At 42.6% G+C, this 27,066-nt stretch overlaps 1 protein-coding gene across 1 annotated transcript in view; it reads right to left on the bottom strand.

Moving 5' to 3' along the window:
* The window catches only part of esr1 (estrogen receptor 1), a 309,880-nt gene that overhangs the window by 58,377 nt on the left and 224,437 nt on the right, over positions 1-27,066 (bottom strand). Inside the window, exons 5-6 of the mRNA XM_072581368.1 lie at positions 12,258-12,396; positions 930-1,063 (exon numbers count right to left, since the gene is read on the bottom strand). Of these exons, the coding sequence (XP_072437469.1) occupies positions 930-1,063; positions 12,258-12,396 (273 nt within the window). The remainder of the gene's footprint in view (positions 1-929; positions 1,064-12,257; positions 12,397-27,066) is intronic.

Raw genomic sequence — 27,066 nt, 5'->3', positions numbered from 1 at the left:
TGTAATAACCATCAGTAAGGAGAAGCTGCCTGACAAGCTGAAAGGTCTGACGGTGGATATATCAACCAGATCAGATGGACTACACCCCAGAGTTCTGAAGGAGATTGTAGGAGATAGGAGATTGTAGAGGCATTGATCTTTCAGGAATCACTGGAGTCAGGGATAGTCCCAGAGGACTGGAAAATGGCTGAAGTAACACCCCTATTTAAGAAGGGGTGGAGGCAGGAGGTAGGAAACTATAGGCTGGTTAGCCTGACCTTGGTTATTGGTAAGATTTTAGAGTCCATTATTAAGGCTGAGGTTGCGGAGTACTTGGAAGTGCATGGTAAAATAGGGCTGAGTCAGCATGGCTTTGTCAAGGGGAGGTCATGCCTGACAAATCTGTAAGAATTCTTTGAGGAGGTAACGAGCAAGTTAGACAAAGAAAAGCCAGTGAATGTGATTCATTTGGATTTTGATAAGGTGCCACACAGGAGGCTGCTAAACAAGATAGGAAGCCGTGGTGTTAGGGGCAAGATACCAGCTCGGATAAAGATTGGCTTACTGGCAAAAAGCAGGGAGTAGGGATAAAGATGTCTTTTTCAGATGGCAACCAGTGACCAGTGGAGTTCCACAGAGGTCAAAGACCACGATTATTCACGTTATACATTAATGATCTGGATGAAGGAACTGAGGAAACTATTGCTATGTTTGCAGATGACACAAAGGTAGATGGGTAGGGAACCACTGCTCTTCAGATGCAGAATGAAGAGTGACTCTTGCTCTGTGAAGATGCTGGATGGGACATTACAAGTATACTGGATAATGTTTTGCTAATATGTAGACTTAGAAGTACTTTGTACCAGATGCATGGACATGTTTACATCGTGTTCAATGGTAATCATGGGGCATGTGATTCACAGATACCCCAGTGTGAAGCTCTGACTTACCAGAATTCAGTAAAATTATGGCCTTCAGACAGATGTACTCCTCACACTGCAGCTTCAGCAGTCGGAATCGGGACACTGTTGCTAGGAGCATATCAAATATCTCCACCATCCCTTCAACACATTTCCCTTCATTCCTTCAGACAAGAAATCAACAAACATAAGTTTAATCAATTACTTTTTTGAAGAAAATAAATGACTGTTGTACAACTTCCTGAAATTTTAGGAATTCTCATCACCTAAAGACAAAACAGCAGATTCTTTTAACTTTGTCCTTTATTTCCTTCTACCTAAGTTTTTGTACCTAGGTACTTGTGGCTAAGCCAGAGCCATATGTCTGTGGTCACACTGTAAACTTTACACTGTACTCCTGTACTTGAGTATATGTGACAGTAAAGTCTAAATCGGAAACCTTTTTATGAAGATAGTCAACTCAAATATGTGACAAATAGAGTATAACACTTGCAACTAACTTGGATCCAAATATTTTAAAATATTTTTGAAATATTCAGTGACTAGAAATTGTGGAGCAGCAAAGATATTTCAGAATCTAAGTGCACAAATTATTGAAAGCTGGTAGCCAGGTATGTAGGTAAACCAAAAAAGGGTGGCTTTTATCTCAAACAGGCGAGAATACAAAGAGGTGGAAGAGATTCTACCTAGAATGCTGTCATCAGCTTTGAGCAACACATCTGCAAAAGGATGTCCTAGTCTTAGAGGGATTACAGGGCTGAACCACCAGATTAGTAACAAGAACGAATTTGTGAGGACAGATTACACAAGTAGGGTTTCTATACGATTGAGTTTAGAAGATGAAGAGGCAATTGATTGATGTTTAAAAATGTAAAAGGATTTTGAAAGCATAGATGCCAAGAAATGGTTTCCTCTCATGAGGTTATCAAGAGTGAGGCGACATAAGCTTCAAATTAGACTTTGACCATCCCAGAGTGAAATCAGAAGCAGATTTTCACAGAGAGAGCCAGAAAAATTCAAACCTCAGTCCTCTGAAAGACTAGGAAACCAGCACAATGCAAGGGTTTCAAGAGTGAGATTGATGGTTGATGGGTAAAAGCAGTAAGATTGCAATCAGGAAAATGTAGTTGTGATAGAGATCATCAATAATCGTTTGGAATAATGGACAAAATTAAGGGATTGATTGTCCCCAATTCCTCTTCCTATTGTTTCTATGTAATCAGTGTTACATTCCTTTATTTAAAATAAGTTCAAATGGGAAAGCTTTGCCATTAAAAACAGGTTTGTTTTACTTGGAGCTAGATTGCAAAAGTAAAAGAAGAACAATCACAACTTGTGTTTATAGAGGTAACACGGGGATGGTGAGGGTCTCAGACGATGAGCGGAGGTGGTACAGAAGTCAACAGTGGTGGAAAAAGAAATTGAAGTTGCAGACATGTGGCTTGTAATGTTTCTCTTGAAAGATCAAGCAAATTGTGACAGGAATTACAGAAAGGAACAAATGGTATGGCAGGCAATCATTAACGTTAATGATACATGCAGTTCCCAGATTGTGAATGAGTTTCGTTCTTGAGTCAGTTCACAAGTCGATTTGTACCTAAGTTGGAACACAATGCATGGCAGTATAGAGTAACCGTTCATCAATACAGGAAATGTTCACGTGTTGGATCTTTACAATTACATCCCTGTGTGAGATCATGTTCACAAGTATGAGTGTTCGTAAGTCACACATTTGTAAATTGGTGAGGGTGGGGGATAGGGTATATAGTACAGACAGGAAGATAAAGGCAAATGGAGTTACAGATCTTAAGAGTCCATTGGGTTGCGAAGTTGAGAAGATGTGTTCAACTGTTGAGCTGTGATCCTGTTTCTTTAGCAGTAATGAAATTTACAGTTCTGGAGAGGCACCAATATGCTGGGCAGGAGGTTTGCTAGAATGCTTTACGAGGGTTTAACCTAAATTTGCAGGGGAGTGGGAACCTGAGGTACGGATCAGATGCTGGAGTAGGTAGTGAACAGCCAGATACAGCGTGCAGTGTCTGTGAGGAGGGACAGGCACTTGATAGGGCAAAGGTGCAGCCAGTGTGATGGGATGAAATGTGTCTATTTTAGTGCAAGAAGTATCAGGAATAAGGGTGACAAACTCAGCGCATGGATTAGTATTTGGAGCTATGACGTTGTGGCCATTATGGAGACTTGGATATCACAGGGGCAGGAGTGGTTGTTGGATATTTCAGGGTTTAGATGTTTCAAAAGGAACTGGGGGGGAAGATAAAAGAAGCAGGGGAGGGGCATTGCTAATCAGGGATAGTATCACAGCTGCAGAAAGGGAGGTTGTCGAGGAGGGTTTGTCTACAGAGTCAATAGGGGTGGAAGGCAGAAACAGGAAAGGAGCAGTCACCTTATTGGGAGTTTTCTACAGAAGCCCCCCAACAGCAATAGAGACACAGAGGAGCAGATTGGGAAGCAGGTCTTGGAAATGTGCAGTAGCAGGATTGTTGTCATAGGTGAGTCTAACTTACCTAATATTGATTGGAACTTACTTCGTTCAAGTAATTTGGATGGAGCAGTTTTTGTCAGGTGTGTGTTTCGAAAGGGTTCCAGGTTCAATATGTAGATAGGCCGACTAGAGGGGAGGCCTTATGGGATTTGGTGCTTGATAACGAACCAGGTGTCAGATCTCTCGGTGAGAGAGCATTTCAGTGATAGTGATTACAACCCCATGACTTTTACTATACTCATGGAGAGGGATAAGAGTCGATGGTATGGGAAAGTATTTAATTGGGGGAAGGAGGATTCCAATGCTGTAAGACAGGAACTGGGGAGCCTAACTTGGGAACGGATGTTGTCAAGGAAATGCACAACAGAAATGTGAAGGTTGTTTAGGAAGCACCTGCTGATAGTGCTGGACACTGAGGCAAGGAAGGAATGGTAGGGTGAAGGAACCTTGGGTGACAAGGGATATGGGCTGAAAATGTGTTGCTGGAAAAGCGCAGCAGGTCAGGCAGCATCCAAGGAACAGGAGAATCGACATTTCGGGCATGAGCCCTTCAGGAATGAGGAAAGTGTGCCAAGCAGGCTAAGATAAAAGGTAGGGAGGAGGGACTTGGGGGATGGTCGTTGGAAATGCGATAGACAAGGGATGTGGACAGGTAAAAACAATATCTGCAGATGCTGAAAACCAAATACTGGATTAGTGGTGCTGGAAGAGCACAGCAGTTCAGGCAGCATCCAACGAGCAGCGAAATCGACGTTTCGGGCAAAAGCCCTTCATCAGGAAATGTGGACAACCTAGTCAAGTGGAAGAAGCAAGATTATTTAAGGTTGAGGAGGCAAGGATCTGACACAGCTCTAGAGGGTTACAAGTTAGCCAGGAAGAAGTGAAGAAAGGATTTAAGAGAGCTAGAAGGAGGCATGAGAAAATTTTAGCTGATAGGATTAAGGAAAACCCTAAGGTGTTCTACACTTACATAAGGAACAAGAAGATGGCCAGAGTGAGGGTAGGGCCAGACAGAGATAGCAGAGGGAACTTGCGCTGGGAGTCAAAGGAGATAGGGGAGGTCCTTAATGAATACTTCGCTTCAGTATTCACGAGTGAGAGGGACTTTGACGTTTCTGAGGACAACATGAAACAGACTGATCAGCTACAACAAGTTGAGGTTAAGAAGGAGGATGTGCTGGAAAGTTTGAAAAACATAAGGATAGATAAATCCCTTGGGCCAGATGGGATATACCCTAGGTTAGGACAGGAAGCGAGGGAAGAGTTTGCTGCACCTTTGGCAATGATCTTTGCTTCCTCACTGTTCACTGGAGTAGTGCCAGATGAGTGGAGGTTGGAAAATGTGATTCTCTTGTTCAAGAGAGGAAATAGGGATAATCCTGGGAATTACAGACCAGTCAGTCTTACATCAGTGGTGGGCAAGATATTGGAGAGGATTCTGAGAGAGAGGATTCATAATTATTTGGAAAACCATAGTTTGATTAGAGATAGTCAGCATGGCTTTGTCAGGGCAGGTCATGCCTCACAAGCCTTACTGAATTTTTTGAGGGAATGGGTCTGAGTGGGATGTTCTTCAGAGGGTTGGGGTGATCTGGATGGGCCAAACAGCCTGTAGGGATTCTCTCCCTGAGCAAACTGCTTCCTCTGCAAATAGAAGATAGAGATGAGAGAAAAGTAAGTCATTCAATCACAATGATTTTAAACAAGAGAGGATGCTTCTCAAGTTATAACAATGGAATTCCACATTTTCAAATGAAAAATACCTTTCAGCTTTCTCATGTAGCTAATTAATGATGGGTGAGCATGGGATATCTCACTAATGTCAGCTTGTGGCTGCGAGTAAGACCTTCAGTCCAAGGTCAGTCAGGTAATAGAAAGCTTTCTTTTTTGATAATCCAATTTTAAAGATTTTAGGGTGTTTTAATGATTACAGTTTATCAATCACAGAATCTCTATGCACGCCGAGGCCATTTGGTCCATCAAGTCTGCATCAACTCTCTGAAGAGTATCCTACCCTATCTCTGTAACCCACAATTACTACAGTTAACCCACCTAGCCTACACACTATGGAGTATTTTACCTGAGATAACCCACCTAGTCTGCATATCTCTGCACACAGTGAGGCAATTTAGCATGGCCAACCCACCTAACCTGTACACCTTTAAACCGTGGGACGAAACACACATAGACACAGGGAGAACTTGCAAACTCCACATAGAGAGTTACCCCAAAGCTGGAATCGAACTCCGGTCCCTGGCGCTGTGAGGCAGCAGTGCTAGCCACTGAGCCATCATGCCACCCTTAAGGGATGACGTCTCTCCTTAACACACTTGGATGGAATAATCAGGCACTACTTGGATTAGGGTAAACGTGGGGAACCCATGAAGACAGTTCCCTACGTTACTGGCTGAAACGTTTCTCAACAGGATGGTCTTTAATGGTCCAGATATTCCTCTCAGATAACTGCAGGCAATGAGTCAAAATTAGAGTGGTGCTGGAAAAGCACGATAGGTCAGGCAGGAGAATTGACGTTTCAGCAAAAGCCCTTCAGCTCTTTCTGATGAAGGGCTTTTGCCTGAAACATTGATTTCCCTGCTCCTCGGATGCTGCCTGACCTGCTGTGCTTTTTCAGCACCACAGAATCTTGACTCTAATTCTCTAGCATCTGCAGTACCACATCAGCCTAACTTCAGGCTATGGCCAAATGGACTGTTAAACTGAAATATCTGAAAGCTCCTGTCTGAATTATTTGCCGTTATCTTTGTGAAAATAGCTCACTGTCTGCCTCACCATTAAAATCGCATTGAATTGCAACAAATTGTTGCATTTATGCAGTATATACAGACTAAACTCAACCCATTGAACCAAATCTTGTCAATCTGAGTCTAAGTACCCTTTAACAATATGATTTGAGTTTATTATTACCAGACAACATCCCTGGCTACCAAAATTAATTAATACGAGTGTGGAATTGTATTCCTCCAATGTTTATTTCAGAGATTTTAAGAAAATAAATTTTATTCTGTTTCCTTCTCCTTTCTGTATCTCTTTTTTTCTCACAATCCAATCTTCCTTTCCCTTTGTATTTTTCTCGTGCACCTGATTTGACATTGAACTTCCCACTTTATTTACACTTCCTTCTCAGTCCTTGAGCTGTTAATTTCACAATCCTCAAACCTAATTGTTTCAGAAAATAGACAGTAGCTTGTGCAGTTCGCTCAGGTCCCAGCCTCCCAGTTTCCCTTGCTTTGCTGTTATAAACTCACACTTCAACATCTTGCCCATTGCAAGCAATTTCAAAATCATAAATGAGCAAGGCTAACTCTAATTGATTGCAGATATTGTTCGATTCACTCTTGACCAGTCGTCTGGCATTAATATCTTTAAACTGAGTGTTGAAAGAATATTCATGACTCAGAGCCCAATTAAGTTCACACATGAACTTGTACCTTCTGAAGGCTGTGTACAAAGCCAATTTGAAAAGATACACAGGTCAAATAGGAAAATAGACATAGCTTCAATCACTCAAAGTGAAATGTTGAATGGTCAAACCTGCCTCAAGATGTGAGCTGAGTTACCACTACTTATTATATGAAGTCAAGAGAAACTTTTAGAGTAACGCTGATAACAGTAGCAGTCAATAGCCAACAATACCGAGGTACTTTCACCTAAGATGTCACCATAAGAGGCAGACATTGTAAAAGCCTTTCATTGTATTCCTACAATGAAGTATGTGTGATATAAAAGGATATTCTATTCTATTCAACAATAATCCCTATAACTCACACTGTGATGGCTGTATCCTCATGTCTTAGTGAAGATTTTTTGGCAGTTAATTGAATGGTTTAGAGACTGTACAAAGAAACTGAGGGATAGATTTTTTTTTAACCGGTGTCCAGATGCTAAGACAGGTCAAGCAGGTTAGTTGCCCATTGGGAAGGAAGATTGACAATTTCCACAGCAGTAGATTGATCAGGTTTACTGGCCAGACAGCAAGTTGATACCTCATGGCTAGGCACAGAATGGGTGACAACACTGCCCACTCACTGTTATGTACTGATTATGGAGGGAAAGTGGGTAGTTTGGTTGAAAATTGGTGGAGTATTAAGAATTCCATTTAAGTTGATGCTCCAGAGTTACCAGAATTTTCCTCCATCCCACAATTCCCCCCACCCTCATGATGCTGGGTCCCTCGATGAGGCATCGATTGTGTTTGAACAAGTCATGCCACTAGACCCATCCCGATCGAGAGCTCAGCAACCAAACACAACCGAGTGTGTTGCTTGGGAATTGTCTGTGATGGCTGCCTTCCCATCAGTGGGTAGACCACCAGCGGCAGTGAGATGGGGTGGTCACCTGAGGGGCCACAACTGGCATCAAGGTGGGCAAGCCATGCACCTCACGGGTTCTCACCCAGCTCCCTCCCCTCACGAATTAAATGCCGCCCCCATTCTAAAATAGCGAGGGCATTAAATTCCACCCAAATGCTGTCTAATGTAAGCAATAACACAGAGAAAGGTTCAATTAAAAATCAATGGATGTCAGTGAATTGTTTGAGGTGCAGTGGACGCATCAAAGGAACAGCAAGAGAAAGAAATGATATGTCATTCTTATGATAACCTTCAGCAGGTTGCAGGTGCTTAGCTGCAAATAAAGCATAAGATGGACAAGAGTTCATGATAATTCTCAAGTGAAAAAAGACACACCTAGGATCCCAGTAATCTGATAATGTGATGTTCTTCTGCCCAGAAAAATCCTTTGATTGCAAAGGGCGGAGAGATGGAAATTGTTTTGTATGGTCCCTATCCTAACCAGTTTCCGAGACTTTGTTTGTAACATCTTTAATTTGAGGGTTTGGTTAAGAAAAAAGAAGGAAGCATATATCAGGTACAGACAGGATAGATCGAGTGAACCCTTAGAATGGTATAAAAGAAGTAGGAGTATACTTCAGAGGGAAATCAGGAGGGCAAAAAGGGGACATGAGATAGCTTTGGCAAATAGAATTAAGGAGAATCCAAAGGGTTTATACAAATATATTAAGGACAAAAGGGTAACTGGGAGAGAATAGAGCCCCTCAAAGATCAGCAAGGCAGTCTTTGGGAGCCACTGAAAATCGGGGAGATACTAAATGAGTATTTTGCATCAGTATTTACTGTGGAAAAGGATGTGGAAGATATAGACTGTAGGGAAATAGATGGTGACATCTTGCAAAATGTCCAGATTACAGAGGAGGAAGTGCTGGATGTCTTGAAATGGGTAAAGGTGGATAAATCCCCAGGATCTGATCAGGTGTACCCGAGAACTCTGTGGGAAGCTAGAGAAGTGATTGCTGGGCCTCCTGTTGAGATATTTGTATCATCAATAGTCACAGGTGAGGTGCCAGAAGACTGGAGGTTGGCAAACGTGGTGCCACTGTTTAAGAAGGGTGCTAAGGACAAGCCAGGGGACTGTAGACCAGTGAGCCTGAGGTCGGTGGTGGGCAAGTTGTTGGAACGAATCCTGAGGGACAGGATGTACATGTATTTGGAAAGGCAAGGACTGATTAGGGATCATCAACATGGTTTTGTGCGTGGGAAATCATGTCCTCACAAAACTGATTGAGTTTTTTGAAGAAGTAACAAAGAGGATTGATGAGGGCAGAGCAGTAGATGTGATCTATTTGGACTTCAGTAAGGCGTTTGACAAGGTTCCCCATGGGAGACTGATTAGCAAGGTTAGATCTCATGGAATACAGGGAGAACTAGCCATTTGGATACAGAACTGGCTCGAAGGTACAAGACAGAGGGTGGTGGTGGAGGGCTGTTTTTCAGACTGGAGGCCTGTGACCAGTGGAGTGCCATAAGGATCGGTGCTGAGCCCTCTACTTTTTGTCATTTACATAAATGATTTGGATGCGAGCATAAGAGGTACAGTTAGTAAGTTTGCAGATGACACCAAAATTGGAGGTGTAGTGGACAGCGAAGAGGATTACCTCAGATTACAACAGGATCTGGACCAGATGGGCCAATGGGCTGAGAAGTGGCAGGTGGAGTTTAATTCAGATAAATGCGAGGTGCTGCATTTTGGGAAAGCAAATCTTAGCAGGACTTCTACACTTAATGGTAAGGTCCTAGGGTGTGTTGCTGAACAAAGAGACCTTGGAGTGCAGGTTCATAGCTCCTTGAAAGTGGAGTCGCAGGTAGATAGGATAGTGAAGAAGGCGTTTGGTATGCTTTCCTTTATTGGTCAGAGTATTGAGTACAGGACATTGGTTAGGGCAATGTTGGAATGTTGCATGCAATTCTGGCCTTCTTCCAATCAGAAAGGTGTTGGGAAACTTGAAAGGGTTCAGAAAAGATTTACAAGGATGTTGCCAGGGTTGGAGGATTTGAGCTATAGGGAGAGGCTGAACAGGCTGGGGCTGTTTTCCCTGGAGTGTCGGTGGCTGAGGGGTGACCTTATAGAGTTTTACAAAATTATGGGGGGCATGGATAGGGTAAATAGGCGAAGTTTTTTTCCCTGGGGTCAGAGAGTCCAGAACTAGAGGGCATAGGTTTAGGGTGAGAGGGGAAAGATATAAAAGAGACCTACGGGGCAACATTTTCACACAGAGGGTGGTACGGGTATGGAATGAGCTGCCAGAGGAAGTGGTGGAGGCTGGTACAATTGCAACATTTAAGAGGCATTTGGATGGGTATATGAATAGGAAGGGTTTTGAGGGATATAGGCCGGGTGCTGGCAGGTGGGAATAGATTGGGTTGGGATATCTGGTCGGCATGGATGGGTTGGACCGAAGGGTCTGTTTCCACGCTGTACATCTCTATGACTCTATGACTCTATGTAAACAAGTCCTTTGCTGCATGGAAAATGATGATTTTAAAATCTGCCTGTCTGGTATCTGCAGCAATTCTTTTTCTGTCAATCTCACGGACCCTATTTCCCATATCAACATCCTACCTCTCTCCACTAAGATGTCACCTGCATTACTAATCAACGTTTCAATTTCTGTTCCAGTCACACAGTCACTTGCCAGAGATTCTTTCATGTTTAAACGTACGTGTTGCCAAGAAAAATTACTGAAAGTTAATGGAATGCCTTTTGGATGTATCGCACTTCTTGCAAATGGCAAGAGTACAGTCACTGTGAACACTGGAGCCTCAAAGGTATGCTTTAAATGTGCTACTTTTAAAATGCAGCTGGACTGAACGAGTTGTTTCACAGGCCAAGACTGACTGCAAATCTGAGTTAGATGTGGATAAGTCAAGTAACAAATTCAAATTTGGAACTTTAGTCTACGTTAACAGGGGTCCAAATTCAAGAACCACCAAATTCAGAATGTGGCAGACATAGAACAGAAATGCAATTTTGTTTCTCCCTAACCTGCAGTATTAACATGATTGTGAGTTGCTTCTCTGCTTCCATTGTATTGGACTCTGGACTTTCTTAAGGAACTAAGCAGCTCGACCAGACATTGCTGCAATCCCAGGGAAAGCAAAGACAGACTCTTTTTCTTCCTCTCTCCAACTCCTAATCTTCTGCCCGTGCAGCATGTAAAACTGAGGGACAACCTGATACAATTGGTGGACACTCTTCCACCATCTTGCCCCATTATGGTTTGCTAACATCTTTCTCTGTTGTGAAAGTTACAATCACAAGGAAGGAACTGCAGTCCCATTGTCTGGGGTACTTTTTCAACATTGTTTTCCCATTTCTCTCAGAAGGTCACATTATTTTGTACACAGTGTGTAAAATGTATTTCTTATTCTGCCCAACACTTCGCAGTTGTGTGATTCAGTGTGCTTTCCCAAATTGTTGAGTTTGCACATATTTAGACATTTATGTACTCTCTATCCTTCTCACCGTCCCATATTGTCACTCCACGATTCTCTTGAGCTAATTTTAAACTCCCCACTCGACATGGGGAAATTGGAGTGAAGGTGAGCGATGGTTGGCAATGCTTTGTGGTTGCGAGCTGGGAATAGCAAGTGGTATAAGGCAAGTGAATCAATCCCTCCAGGTTACTGGCTTGGCTATTGAGTGTCGACAGTAGTACACCACTGCATGACTGTTCTTGCCATTTACTGCCCAGTTTCCCAATAATAGGGGCCCAAATTGGCACTGGATACACAGCTTGTCTATTTAAGCAGCCCCCTATTCAGGTACTTAGATGCCTACAGAGAGGCAGGAAGCAAACAGTGAGAATGTGGAATGAACATACTTGGTCCATTGCTTGCCAAGTTGTCCACTTCTTGCCTGTAAATGTGCTTCACAAAATCCAATGTCCAATCTAAAAGGTCGGATTTGGGCATGGTGGAGCGGGATATCATAGAATCCCCAGAGTGTGGAAGCAGACCATTCGGCCTATCGAGTCCATATTGACCCTCCAAAGAGCATCCCACACAGACCCACACCCCTACCCTATCACCCTCCATTTCCCATGGCCTATCTACCTAACCTGCACATCTTTGGACTGTGGGAGGAAATCGGAGCATCCAGAGGAAATCTATGCAGCCACGGGGAGAATGTTCAAACTCCACACAGACAGTCACCTGAGGCTGGAAACAAATCTAAGTCCCTGGCGCTGTGAGGCAGCAGTGTGAACCACTGAGCCACTGTGCCACCATATGCTGGCAGCACTCATAATAATTTGCTTCTGGAGTGTACCGTGTTATAATCCTGCCTCCAACCAGCACCAACTAGAGTTGAAGCAAGAAGTGTTTCTACAGCCTGTGTTCCTCAGCCCATCCACACAGAGTCAGAAGGGTGTTCGGGAAAGAAAGGACTTGGGCTCAGGATAATGCATCTGGCCAATGTACCTTAAAGATCTGCAAGAGTCCAAAACCACATCTGTGCAAACTAATGAACTAAGATGGGAGTACCTGTCCAAAACCAGATCTGGTGCAAATATGAGCTTTCCGGGATGTTCCATGGAGCGCCAGACAAGGCCAATCATCAAAATTTCTAACCAGCAGCATTCCAGCAGTTGCACCTGGTCATGAAGTGTTAAATCCACAAATCCTGGGGGAGTGGGGGAAAAGACCGCATTAGAGACACACACACATACGAATGACAGTGAACACAAGGCACAAAGCGAACATACATTTGTACATGACACTGACAGCTCAGCACCGGGTTCAGTTTGGAGCAAGTATTTACAGATTACATTGACACTGACCACATGAATCAAAGACCATTCAACCCTGTTAATGCACTCGGTTACATTGTGTAATACCATTGACAATTTCTTCAAATATAATTGGCAAAAAGGATCGAGTTATCAAGACCAGTTGCACAGGCTGATCATGTATTCTCTTGACCATCATAGATTAATAGATAAATCATAGATAAATAGTCAATGTTATCCCATTGTTTTTGAAGGGAAGCGGGGATAATCCTAGAAATTACAGACCCATGTGTCTCATTTTGGTGGTCGGGAAATTATTGGAAAAGATTCTCAGGGACTAGAACTATACACATTTAGAAGCAAATCGATTGATTTGTGACAGACAGCATGGCTTTGTATGGGGGAGGTTGTGGCTCACTAACTTAACCGACTTTCTTTTGAGGAGGTGACGAAGATGATTGATGAGGGAAAAGTGGTTGATGCTGTATACATGAGCTTCAGTAAAGCCTTTGACAAGGTTCCTTATGGCAGACTGGTACAAAAGGTGATGTCACATGATATCGGGGTGAGCTGGAAAAATGGATGCAGAACTGACTTAGTCACAGGAGACAGAGGGTGGCAGTGGAAGGACGCTTTTCGCAATGGAGGGTTGGGACTAGTAGTGTTTCACAAGGATCAGTGCTCCACTGTTCATGATCGACATAAAGGATTTGGAGGAAAACATAGCTGGTCTAATTAATAAGTTTGCAGGTGATACAAAGATTGATGGAGTTGCGGATAATGAGGAGGATTGTCAGAGGATACAGCAGGATATTGATCAGTTGGAGGCATGGGCAGAAGAATGGCAGATGGAGTTTAATCGGGACAAAAGTGAGATGATGCATTTTGGAAGGTCAAGTATAGGTGGAAATTATACAATGAATGACAGAACCCTTGGGAATATTGATATGCAGAAGGATCTGGGTGTGCAGGTCCACAGATCACTGAAGGTGCCTGCACAGGTAGATAAGGTGGTAAAAAAGGCCTATGACATGCTTGCCTTCATTGGAGGGGCACTGAGTATAAGGATAGACAAGTTATACAGCAGCTTTATAGAACTTTAGTTAGGCCACACTTGGAATATTGCGTACAGTTCTGGTCACCACACTACCAGACCAATGTGAATGCTTTAGAGAGAGTACAGAAAAGGTTTACCAGGATATTACTGGTATATGGGACTTTAGCCAAGAATGTGGTGCTGGAAAAGCACAGCAGATCAGGCAGCATCCATGGAGCAGGAAAATCGACGTTTTGGGGCTTTTGCCCGAAACGTCGATTCTCCTGCTCCTTGGATGCTGCCTGACTTGCTGTGCTTTTCCAGCACCACACTCTTGACTCTGATCTCCAGTATCTACAGTCCTCACTTTCACCATGGGGGATTTTAGCCATGAAGGTAGGTTGGATAGACTGGGTTTGTTTTCACTGGAACGCAGGAGGTTGAGGGGCAATCAATTAGAAGTTTAAAAGACTGTGAATGGCATGGATGGAGTGGAAAGTATGAGGCTTTTTTCCAGGGTGGAGGGGTCAATTACGAGGGGACACAGGTTCAAGGTGCGGGGGAGGAAGTTTAAACAGATGTGCGAGGCAGGTTTTTCACATATTGAGTGGTGAATGCCTGGAACACACTGCCAGAGGAGGTGGGGGAAGCAGACACAACAACAGCATTCAAGAGGCACCTGAATGAATATATAAATAGGAAGGGAATAGAGGGATACGGATCCAGTAAGTGAAGACAGTTTTAGTATGGAAGGGCAAAATGTGTCAGCATAGGCTTGGAGGGCCGAAGGGCCTGTTCCTGTGCTGTACTGTTCTTTGTTGCTTATAAAGGGATGAGCTAATTGAGGTGGCTAAGACGATTTAAGGATTTGGTGAGATAGGTCGGAGAAAGAGGCTATTGTGGCACAACAGTAGTAACGCTACCTTTGAGCCACGAGGCCTACATTCACTGGACGTGTTTCAGAACATCGGTGAACAGGTTGATTCGGAAAATATCTAGATAGGAAGTAACTATTTCCTCTGCTGGGGGGGCTCAGAATAGACAAGCATAAACACAAAATCAGAACTTGGCTGTTCAGGCTGAGATCAAAAATCACTTCTCCACACAAAAGGTATTGGAAATCAGGAGTTATTTCCATAAAAAGCTATTGAGAGAAGGACATTGGAACATTTCAACATATTTGTTTGACAAGGGCTTTAAAGATATGGAAACATGACAGGCATTTTAAATTAAGATTTATTCCTGATGAAGGGCTTTTGCCCGAAACGTCGATTTCGCTGCTCCTTGGATGCTGCCTGAACTGCTGTGCTCTTCCAGCACCACTAATCCAGTATTTGGTTTTCAGCATCTGCAGTTATTGTTTTTACCTATAAATGAACTGAGTCTAACTGAATGGTAGGATAGCCCCGAGGGGCTGAATAGCCTGCCTTTGTTCTTTCCTATGTTCCTACTTTGTGTAAAACCTTTGTTACTGTTAAAGCAGCACAGTCTATAACACAATCTCATTTCCTGGTACACAGCTATGAGTTTGGACATCTCCACACGTTACCTTCAAATCTCTTTGAGTGAGGTTTCACAATGAACACCTGAGAGAAAGGGTTAGGAGAGATTTATTTATTCACAGGATATCTGAAAGGTTGATAGACAAATTCTGATGACGATAATTTACCTGCCTCTCGCTAAGAAGAATCTTTATATATTACAGAACTTACATCTGCCCCCTCCAAATTTTGTCAAATGTTTCTGCTACAAGGTTTCCTATGTTCACAACTAAATAGAAACCATGAAGTTTTGATAAGATATATGGATGATAATGGAATAGTGAAGGTTAGATGGGCTTCAGATTGGTTTCAGAGGTCGGTGCAACATCGAGGGCCGAAGGGCCTGTACTGCGCTGCAATGTTCTATGTTCAATGTTGTCCTGACAGACAGACAGCAGCGCCACCTTTGTCCAGAAGCAGTAATTACACTGCGACTTGTTTGCTCCTTTCAAATGTAAATGCAGGGATTTTCAATGAAAATGTGAAAACAAGACTTGAATGTGCGACTTATAAGATAAATGGCTGCTGAGAGACCATAGCTCCCAGACTGTTTCAAGTTAACTCCCGATGAAAGAAATACTTGCATTTCTGTAGCACCTTCCAAGAGCTCAGGAGATTCGGGAGATGAGTGGGTATGATCTGATGTTACTGTTCTTCTGAGATCCATTCCAGCTCCATGGAACAATGGAGGTGAAACTTACAAGCATGAGGACCAACATTTCTCTTTTAGTTTTCCCAGAGCCATCTCATATGTAGAGAGGCACATAGGAACAGGAATAGGCCATTCAGCACCTCAAGCCTGTTCTGTTATTCACTTAACCTGTACCTCAACATCACCTGCTCACATTTATTCTATATTCCTTATAACCTTTATTTAACGAATCCGTCGATCTCAGACTCTAAAGTGGTGGATGCTAGCATTCACAAACTCTCTTGTAACAGAGTTCCAGACGGTCCAGAGAATATGCTTATGAATGTCTAGCTCTTAAATCTTTGCCCTTCACTTGCAAGAGGAAACAGATACTCTCTGTCAACCCAATCATTTTCCAGGAACAGTTCAAACACCTCAATCGGATCACCAGAGTCACTAGGTCATTCCAACAATCCTTTTGTGCTCAGCACATGACCTCAGTACATGCCTGAAGGGCTTATGCCCAAAATGTCAAATCTCCTGCACCTCGGATGCTGCCTGACCTGCTGTACTTTTCCAGCACCACACTTTTCGATTCTGATCTGCAGTCCTCACTTTCTCCTCCATGACCTGGGTACCTAACTTCAGGCATTTTTAATTGCGTCTGTTTTCATGTTCAGTCTCAGCTTCATCTGATGTGTTCTCTGTAGCAGGCACACAGATGTGATGGCTTCATCCATTGTACGTCCATATCCATGGACTAGCAGACCATCCATTTTAGCTTCCCCGACTACCATACGTATAGACTGATATTCCTCCAGGGCAGTGAAAACGCCAAATTCCAGGTGCAAACATCTGTACCTCCCGAACAGAGTGCAGTTAGAAAAACACTACTTTCATTAGGACAGCACCGTGGCTCAGTAGATAGCACTGCTGCTTCTCAGCACCAGGGACCCGGACTTGATTCCAGCCTTGGGCGACAGTCTGTGTGGACTTTACACATCCTCCCAGTTTCTGTGTGGGTTTCCTCTTGGTGCTTTGGTTTTCCACAGTCCAAAGCCGTGCAGGTTAGGGTGGATAGGTCATGTTGAATTGCCCATAGTGTCCAGGGATGAGGAGGCTAGGTGGGTTAACCATGGGAAATGCAGAGTTACAGGAATTGGGTGGGATGGTCTTCGGAAGGTTGATGTGGACTGAATGGCCTGCTCCCACACTGTTGGGATTCTATGATCCAAATTTATTTGCTAATGACCATCCTTTTCCTCAAGAGCAGTAACCCCTTTGCTTTGCCTTGTGACAAAGTTTCTTCTGTGGTTGGCTTGGGGGCAATGAAATCTTTTCAGAGCTTGATTCAGATCCCTTGGGTCCTATGCAGACTCTAAGTTGTCCAGGTTGTTGGACAACCTGGCTCCTGTGCTCTCTGGAAGAGTTAACCCCATCATGATTATTCCCTCCTTTTCTAGCTCCTCTAGCTTGTCTTTCACATTGAGTTCGAGGGCAGCTGGAACTCGACACGGCAAATGCAGTACCGGTTTATAAACAAATCATGTCAAAAGGAGTTAAAGCAAATTATTGCAAACGCTGGAAATCTGAAATACAGTATGCTGGAGAAACTCAACAGGTCTGACAGCATCTGTGGAGAGAGAGGCAGAGTTAATGCTTTGACTGGCACGATTCTTCTTCAGAACTGGTTGGTGCCAGAAAATAGGACACATAGGACAGAGATCAGAAGTAGTTTCTTTACTCAGAGAGTAGTAGGGGCGTGGAACACACTGCCTGCACCAGTAGTAGACTCGCCAACTTTAGGGGCATTCAAATGGTCATTGGATAAACATATGGATGAAAATGGAATAGTGTAGGATAAATAGGCTTGGGATTGGTTTCATGGGTCGATGCAACATCGAGGGCCGAAGGGCCTGAACTGAGCTCGAATGTGCTATATTCATGTAAACAATGAACAAGAGTCGGTATTTGACCCTTTCTCCCATTCGGTTCGATCGTGGCTGATCTGGCTTTCACCTCAACTCTACTTTCCTGCAGATACCTCCTTGGTAATAAAGTGTCTAGCCTCAGTCTCAAGTTCACTTTTAAATAATATTCACTGGGAATAAATTCAAGACCTGCAAACATTTTTGCAATTGTTTAGGGTCTGTTCAGTCGTTAATGCCTTTGTGGTCTGCAAAATGCTGCAAATCTCTTCTGGATTGTAATGGGTTAACAATTCAAGGTTTATTCTTGCTTCAGCTAAGATGAGTCAATTTCAAAGTCCACTATCTGTGACTCTGGACCTTCATTCTTCCTTTCACATTGAGCTGCCAGCTTGAAATGAACATTGTCCTATCCTATAGCCTCAACTTCATTTTCAAGGCTTCAGCTTGAATCACCACCTTGATTAATTTCTGCAAACTCACAGCGCCAGAGACAGGATTCGAGCATGAGTTTCCTCCGGGTGCTCCGGTTTCCTCCCACAGTCCAAAGCTGTGCAGGTTAGGTGGATTGGCCAAGCTAAGTTGCCCATGGTGTTCAGGTATGTGCTGGCTAGGTGGATTAGCCATGGGAATTGCAAGGTCACAAGGATAGGGTAGGGATTTGGGTTTGGGTGGGATGCTCTTCAGAGGATCGGTGTGAACTCGATGGGCCAAATGGCCTGCTTCCACACTGTAGCAATAATAAGATTCTATGATGTTGTAAGAGGCACTAGTGTCTCACTCACATGACCCATTCACTTGATGCTCCCTTTCTGCATTCATTAGTCTAACAGTCATAAACCCATTTATCACCATTAGACCTGACAAGATGAACCTGTTGTATGGTCTAGAATGATTTTTCAGACTCACTGACTGATATCTCTCCAGAATCCATCTTTATTGGCTTGTTTTAATTCTTTCCAGCTAAACACTTGCATGCCAAACCTTCTGCACTTAGGGCAATACCTTCCCCATGCTAGACATGTTTTCCTTTTAATTTACATGATGTTCTCTGAAATATGTTCTGCACTGACCTTGATCTTTCTGCAAATATTTCATTCTTGTTTACAATAAGTTGTTCATGTTTGGACTGGAATAGTCTCACAGCATAATACTCTTCTCCCTCTTGCAATCTTGCTGATGCTGGACAATCTCAGTTACTAGCTTTGGTGAGAGTGAGTTTCTACTTTCTCAGCAGACATGCTCTTACTGCAGGATCTCTTATGCCTAAGAAAATCCTTTCTCTAATGAGAGATGCTTTCAGTTGTCCAAACTCTCAAGATTCAGCTAGATTTTGCAGTGTAGCCACACTCTGGTCAATATTCTCCCTCTACCGCCAAGCTCTGATGTTGAAGGCATACCATCCCTCAGTAACATTAACAGAAGGTTCACAATGCATTATGAGAGCAAAATCTCTCCTGACTGGCTTTTTCTGTTCCTCAGTGAGGCCGAAGATGCAATATGGCTTGTAGCTCTCCTTCTACACATAAATAGCAGGATTGCTACTCTAAGTGGCTCAGTCTTTTTATTTAATTCTGTTGCAATTCATCGTTTAACTGGTGAGATTGGCCAAAAATTATAATTTGGATTCATATCTCCTTTCATTTCCACAGCAACAGGGAGCAGAAAATATCCAGCCATTTTGACAGACCCAGTCATTCAAAGTTGCCGACAATTCTATTTACTTAAGCAAGTTTCTTTGTTGTTTCTTTTAGTAGCCAACTCTCTTTTAGATCTGAAAGTTTGCACATTTTCAATTGCACTGTTTCTGATGTCGTTTTCCGAGTGATAGGGATTTTAAAAAACAATCCCTAAAGTGTGGAATTAGGCCAGTCAGCCCATCGAGTCCACACCAACACTCCGAAGAGCATCCCACCCAGACCCAAACCCTTACCCTATAACCCTACATTTCCTGTGGCCAGTCCACCTAACCTGTGTATCTTTGGACTGTGGGAGGATACGGGAGCACCCAGAGGAAACCTACGCAGACACGGGGAGAATGTGTAAACTCCATGTAGACAGTCACCCAGCGATGGATTCGAACCCATATTCGAATGCTGTGAGGCAGCAGTGGTACCTATTGAACAACAATGTCACCCACTCCCACTACCGCTAATGCGGTTCAATGGATGCCTGAGATTATACACAAAATCATTTACAGCAGATCTAGACGCCACATAATTACAGCAAGCTAGATAGTACATTGACCCATAGTTTTATTTCTCTGAACAATGACTGGATGATGTGGGCTGTTGGACAGCAGTTGAAACCTCAGGAATGGGTTCATAGTAATTGGTCTTTCTCTTGCAGTTTGGTTCTCCTCCCTATCCCCCATACAACCAACAGCACTGGGCTCCTAACACTCCCTGTCACACACATTTGTTAGAGACCTGCCGGCAAAGACAAGACTCGATCCTGGACTGACCGGTCCTCTTGGGGACACATTGAGTTCCTCCGCATCTCCTCAGTTATCTTTGGAAGCTCACCACACATCTCTTCAGTACTTTTTCATTCACATAGAATGATACATCATAGAGGCCATTCAGGCCATCAGGGTTATTTGGAAGTGCTATCAACTAGAGCTCAAACTTCTGCGCTTTTCCCAAAGCCTTGCAACTTCTCCCTTTTCAAGTTTTGATCCAATTCTCATTTCAGCGTCACTATTGAATCTATTTCCAATACCCTTTCAGGGCAATACACCATAATAGTATTTGCCCTCATGTCATCTTTGGTTTTTTTTATGAAATGTGTCTTCTCTGGATATTGCACTTTCTCCATTAGAGATAATTTTCTTCTTGTTTACTCTATCAAAACCCTTCATGATTTTCTACCAATCTGTGGTCTACAGAAAGAAAACTTCATATTTGTATAGTGCTATTCCAAACCATTGGATGTCTCAATGTGCTTTCGAGACAACAAAGTCCTTTTAAAGTGTAGTTACTGCTGTAATAAATACTCACAGCTTCTCCAGTTTATCCTCATCTCAGTCCTAAATGGGTACGTCATATCCTTAGACTGTTTTGGCTCCACTGGGAACATTCTTCCTGCATTTACTGTGTTCAGAATTTTACAGGTTTCTATAAGATTCCCCTAATTCTTCCAAATTTTGCTGGATATAGTCCTAAATGATTCAGTCTCTAAGGAGGGAAGAGCGATGTTGGTGAGGAGGAGGGGGAAGCAACAGCCCGGTGGATTTGTCGCTGGACTATTAACCCAGCCTCCTAGATAATGTTCTGGGACCTGGGTTCAAATCCCACCACAGCAGATTTCCAAACAACCCTAATGGGCTGAATGGCCTCTACGATATATCATTCTACATGATTGAAAAGGTGCTGAAGAGGTGTAGTAGCAGGACATGAGTTTGCCTCCTGTGTGGACAGCTTCCAAAGATAACTGAGGAGATGCTGAGGAACCTGATGTTTCCAGGAGTACCAGTCACAACAGATGGTCGAATTTGAATTCAATTAAAAATGTCTGGATTTAAGAGTCGAACAATGACCATGAAAAACCCACCTGGTTCACTAATGCCCTTTAGTGAGGGGAACTGCTGCCCTCACCAGGTCGCGTCTACATGTGACTCCTGACCCACAGCAACGTGGTTGACTCTCAACTACCCTCCAGGCGATTAGAGATGGGCAATTAATGCTGGCCTAGCCAGTGACCGTTCAAATGATTAAAAATACAAGTGCAAGAAGGTATTCCTGAGCTTGTCCCATCAGCTGAAGGTATTGCTGTCAATGGACCATTTATGTGCAAGAATCCAGAATTAAGTTCCCAGAGGCTTACATGGCTAGACAAGGTTTCATAGATAAGGAGGCCAGGGACGGAGTTGAGCACAAATGAGGAATTTATTTTCACGAGAGAGTCGATGTTGGTCAATGAGCTCAGGGGTAAAAGACTTGGAGCGGGCACACCCAGCTTTGTGGTTGGCACTGCATGATGCTTAGTGGCACTTGGACCCCCTAATTAACTCTTTTTTCCAGGTCTTAAAATGAGTTACCTGATTAATCAAGTAGTGTTCCAACTGATCTTTGTTATCATGGAAACAGGAATTTTAATGCTGTTGCAACGTCTCCAGATTTGATGAGGTTTGGCCAGTCTCAACAAGAGAGAAAAAAAGAAAAGAATTATCTAACGTTTGGCCAAGTCTTTCGTCCTTAATATCTTGTTTATTTTAGTTTTATGACTTTTCCCTTTTGAAAGATACTAAAGACAAGGGTTAAACAAAGCAACTTGTATATTTGTTTTGCCTGGCTGATTTGGCCGAAACAGCATTGTTTCCATTGAAATTTATTAACTCGACTCAGTTGAAGGGCTGATTAAATCACAATGACTGAGATCATAAAGCTAAGCTCTGTTTGCACTCTTAGAAATTCCCATTGTACAACAGAACAACAAACAAATAGCAGCACATGTTGCCTGCTGTAACAAATGTAGCATAGAACAGACTAATAATAGCCTGGAAATATTTTCCTATTTTTCTATCTTACATTCAGCGCAATGAATCTATTCAGTAAGTGCAGCCATTTTGAACTCTAGTGTAGAGTCATAGAGTCATACAGCATGGAAACAGACCCTTCAGTCCAAGCTGACCATCATCCCAAATTAAACTAGTTCTACTTGCCTGTGTTTGGCTGCTATCCCTCCAAACATTTCTTATTCATGGACTTATCCAAATGTCTTTTAAATGTTGTAACTGTATCCACATCCACCACTTTCTTTATCAGTTCCTTCCACACACAAACTACTCTGTGCAAAAAAAGTTGTGTCTTTCTAAATCTTTCTCCTCTCATCTTAAAATTACGCCCTCTAGGGAAAAGACCCTTGTCATTCACCTTTTCTACGCCCCTCATGATTTTATGAACCTCAATAAGGTCACCCTTTAAGCTCCTACGCTCCACCGAAAAAGGTCCTAGCCTTTCTGGTCTATTTTTATATCTCACTTACTCCATTCCCAGCACTATATCCTGACAGTGTGCTGACAGGATTCAGATGTCTGAGTGTATGGGTCAGTAGCCAAACAGCATGGGGATAATGCAATGCCCTTGGTAAACTGGCAAGAACCAACATCTGAAGCTAAATAGCTTCAGATTGAACACAGGAAGAAACACAGAATGGATAAAACAAAGAGAAGGCTATTTGTCCCCTTAAGCCAATGCTGATTCCCTGCAAGAATAGCTCATTTAGTCATACCCTCTTGCCTCTTCTCCATAGCCCTGAAAATCTTTTCTCTCCAAATAATTATTCCAATCTCATTTGAAGGCATTGATTGAATCTGTCTCCACCATATTCAGTTCATCCCGGATCCGAACGACATGAAAATGCATTTCCTCAAATGGCTGGCAACTTAATTCAGTGTCCTCTGGTTTTCAATCCTTCTCTCAATGGGATGTTTCTCCTCCATCAGACCACCTCTTAATCGCCTCTTCTCCAAGAAGAATTGCTAATATAGAAAGCACTTCAGCCGGTGATTGGGCTTAATTGGTTAATCAACCAACTGGTTGGTTTGGCCACTTTTGTGCGCGATTCTGGTCTCCCTCCTATCGGAAGGACGTTGTGAAACTTGAAAGGGTTCAGAAAAGATTTACAAGGATGTTGCCAGGTTTGGAGCATTTGAGCGATAGGGAGAGGCTGAGTACACTATGTTTTTCCTGGAGCATCAGAGGCTGAGGAGTGAGCTTATAAAATCATGTGGGGCATGGATAGGGTAAATAGACAAGGTATTTTCCCTGGGGTGGGGGAGTCCAGAACAAGAGGGCATAGGTTTAGGGTGAGAGGGAAAAATTTAAAAGGGACCTAAGGGGCAACCTTTTCACGCAGAGGGTGGTACGGGTATGGAATGAGCTGCCAGAGGAAGCGGTGGAACATGGTACAATTACAGCAGTTAAAAGGCATCCAGATGGGTATATGAATAGGAAGGGTTTAGAGGGATGTGGGCCAAGTGCTGGCAAATTGGTTAGGCTATCTGGTCAGCATGGACAAGTTGGACGAAAAGGTCTGTTTCTGTGCTGTACATCCCATGATTCGGTGACTCTATGGTTCGATATAAAGAGGAAATAGGTAGGACTGCTGTGTGGTTTCTAAACCAACTTGGATCTAAATTTTTTTAAATCACTCCAGTTTCAATATACATCTATGTGACTAAATTTCCTCATTCCTCGAAACATTTAGGTAAATCTTTTGCACCTTATGTCCTGCATTCAAATCTCTCCTAAAGAATGGCTTGAGATACAATACTCAGTTGCAGCAATGCTATTTACAGGTTTATCATACATTCTTTACATATGTAGTTAACATGATTTTCATAAAAGCAGCATCTAATACACACTATTTATAAATATACACCTATCCTCATATCCTTCTGCTCCATCATTAGAAATATGTCCTTTACAAGCATCCACAGCTTCCACCACAGACTCAGTAGCAGCAGTGTGCACTAACTACAAGATGCAATGCAGACATTTGCCAAAGGTCCTCAGACAGCACATTCCAAACCCATGACTACTTATATCGAGAGGGACAAGGGCAGCAAGTACATGGGAACACCACCACCTGCAAGTTCCCCTCCAAGCCGCGCACCATCCTGACACCATCCGGAAATATATCATCATTCTTTTAGTGTTACTGGGTCAGAATCTCGGAATTCCCTCCCTAAGGACATTGTGGGTCTACCTACAAGACGAGAACTGCAGTAGCTCAAAAAAGCACTTCACCACCACCTCGTCAAGGGCACCTAGGGACAGGCTATGAATGCTAGCCTAGCCCGCAATGCTCACATCCCAATCAGTGAAGTTAAAAGAAAATCAATTTTTTTAACAGTCTTAAACACCTTATTGAGATCACCCATAATCGTCGATACAATCGACTACAAGCTGAATCTATGCAATCTAGTCTCAAATTTTAGATACCTAAAGGAAGACCTTACATTCTTACAGAACAATTCATCAACTCAGGATTTGGAAAGCAGAGGTTTTGCTGTCACATTGTTCCCACAGACCAATCAAAACACTCAAAGCTTTGCAGTGCCAATGAGCATCTATCAGATATATGAAAATAATGGTTCTGAATGTTTGCAACTGCATAGGCCCCATCAAACTGGTTAACATCACACAGAACTCGGTGGACAATTGGAGAATCTAGCTCAATATCCTGAAGTGGTCATCTCTGGTACCTCATAGTCTTTGGGATAATGCCGAGCTAGCCAATGTAACTTGTGCCTATTGCTATGATGCAAAAAAAAGCATTGTATTGCTAAATCAAATGCCTCTTCTTGTAAAGACTTGTGAATGGTTCATGCTCTGCCACTGGTAACGAAATAGGCCCTTAAGGAGGATGGAAAGGAGAATTGGTGGCTGCAGTCTACTCCCACTATAAGCTGTCAATCATTGGCATACAATAACACCAGGGCTGGTGGATGGGGTGAGGTTTGTTACTTACGTTGCTCAACATAACAGTGATGAATGATTTGTCTCAGGAGAATTGTTTTTACAACACAAGTCAGTTTATCACTGTCAGAGCAGTACTGCTTTAAGAAAACTCAGACAGCAGTTCAGCAGCTGTGTGGATGAACGGCGAAGCAACTTACAGAGATCATGGAGGGAACAGGAGGATGAAAGCAGTACTCCAGGCCTGAATACACCAGGCCTAAAAGCTGGTAAGAGGCATTAAAAAAGACAACATTTTATCGGAAAAGAGTTAAAAGACTAGTCATACTGGGCAGGTTGTTAAAGGAAAAGGATTTGTAATGCCAACCCTGATTTAGGGAAGTACTATTTTGAAGCTCTGGGAATTAAGTAGGAAAACTCCATCTCAACTGCAGGGTAAGGGAAGCTCCACTTTGCCTGTGGGAGCAAGGAAATCATTATTTTAAGTCATAAAGAAGCAGAGAGAGACCCTGAACAAGCAGACAGAGACACACTATTGCTACTTAACAGAATCAAAGCTATATTCAAAATAATAGAGCTTAGACTGAAAAACAGAAGATGTAAGACAGCATTGGAATAGTGTAAGATTAAAAGCTTAAAAGATGATAGATTACAAAGAGTACTGACGTGTTGCGAGTTTTAAGCAGTTTTACAGTGTTTGGAATAACCACATTAAGGAGAAATGGGGGGAGGAATCATATTACCTCATAGATTCAATATCAGAGATGTGTCAAGCAAAATACAAGATTGGACAACTTGTAGAAAACAGTTCTTAAGATGCAGAACTGCTTCAAACTTAAATACTTATTCTCAAGAACAAGTATTATGCTACTATATTCAATATGAAATATTGTAGATAATGTCAAAAGTTCCTAAAATATAAAAGAAATCACAGATATATTTGAACAATGTTTAACAGTTTTCAATCACTACTTTTATTTGGGAATACAAGAAATCTTTGAAAGAGCAAGATTAAACAGAAGAGTTCAATCTCCTGGGGAATCCAAAGATAACTACATTAATTATGTCTTAGTAGAAATCTATGGATTAGTAGAAAGCTGTAACAATGGACATTTGAAATCAGAATTCATGAGAGACAGAATTATTGTTGGAATTATTGAAGATCATTTATTATGATTCAAAGAAGAGTTGACTTTCAGAAAGCTATTCAAATCATTCTAGAAGCAGAAAGCAGGAAGATTCACAGACAAATCCTCAGAGAAGAAGGACAATCTTATCACAGGATAGCAACAGAGCATATCCACTTAATAAGTTACAAACACTGAACAGACTCAAATTACAAGCCAATGACTAAGACAAGGCAAAACATCAAAGATTAAGAGTCAGTATCCATGCTGTGGAACAAAGAAGTCTTACAGGCTCAAGTGGTGTCCAACTATAACAAGGAATTGCCATATCTGTAAAATTATAGCATGCCTCACTGGGATAGCACCCGAGAAATCGAGCCCCTCTATTCCCAAACTCTTCACAAAAGTTGAAGAGTTTATCAAAGTATGCAAAGTCACAAATTTATCTGTCAGTTAGACCCAGGCTTACTGAAGACATGAACCAGGTTTCTGTACTTGGCAGGGGCTACATTATTTTTACAAATTAATAGATTCTAGCCCTTGGTAAATAACTATGTACTGTATGTATTTACCACTGTTAGTTAAAACTGTAACCCCCTTCTAAAACCCCTCCACATACACACACACACACACACTCACTCACTCACACAGATAGACATGGACAGACAAGAAAGCATTGGTGTTATGGTGGAGATATAAACAACTGGGGTAGCAGGTCAGTAGCCCCAGTCCATGGGGTTCACTGAGATGATCTGTTTTATTGCCAGGATTTTCTGGTCGTCAATCTCTCTTTTCAAGGTCCTTCACAGGAAGCACAAAGTCACCAAAAGCAAAGTGTCTTACAGCGACTGGTGAGAGAAAATAAACTGGACTTAGT

This window comes from Chiloscyllium punctatum, chromosome 11, assembly GCF_047496795.1.
Source record: "Chiloscyllium punctatum isolate Juve2018m chromosome 11, sChiPun1.3, whole genome shotgun sequence".
Classification (NCBI taxonomy): Eukaryota; Metazoa; Chordata; class Chondrichthyes; order Orectolobiformes; family Hemiscylliidae; genus Chiloscyllium; species Chiloscyllium punctatum.
This window is presented reverse-complemented; position numbering and strand designations above follow the sequence as displayed.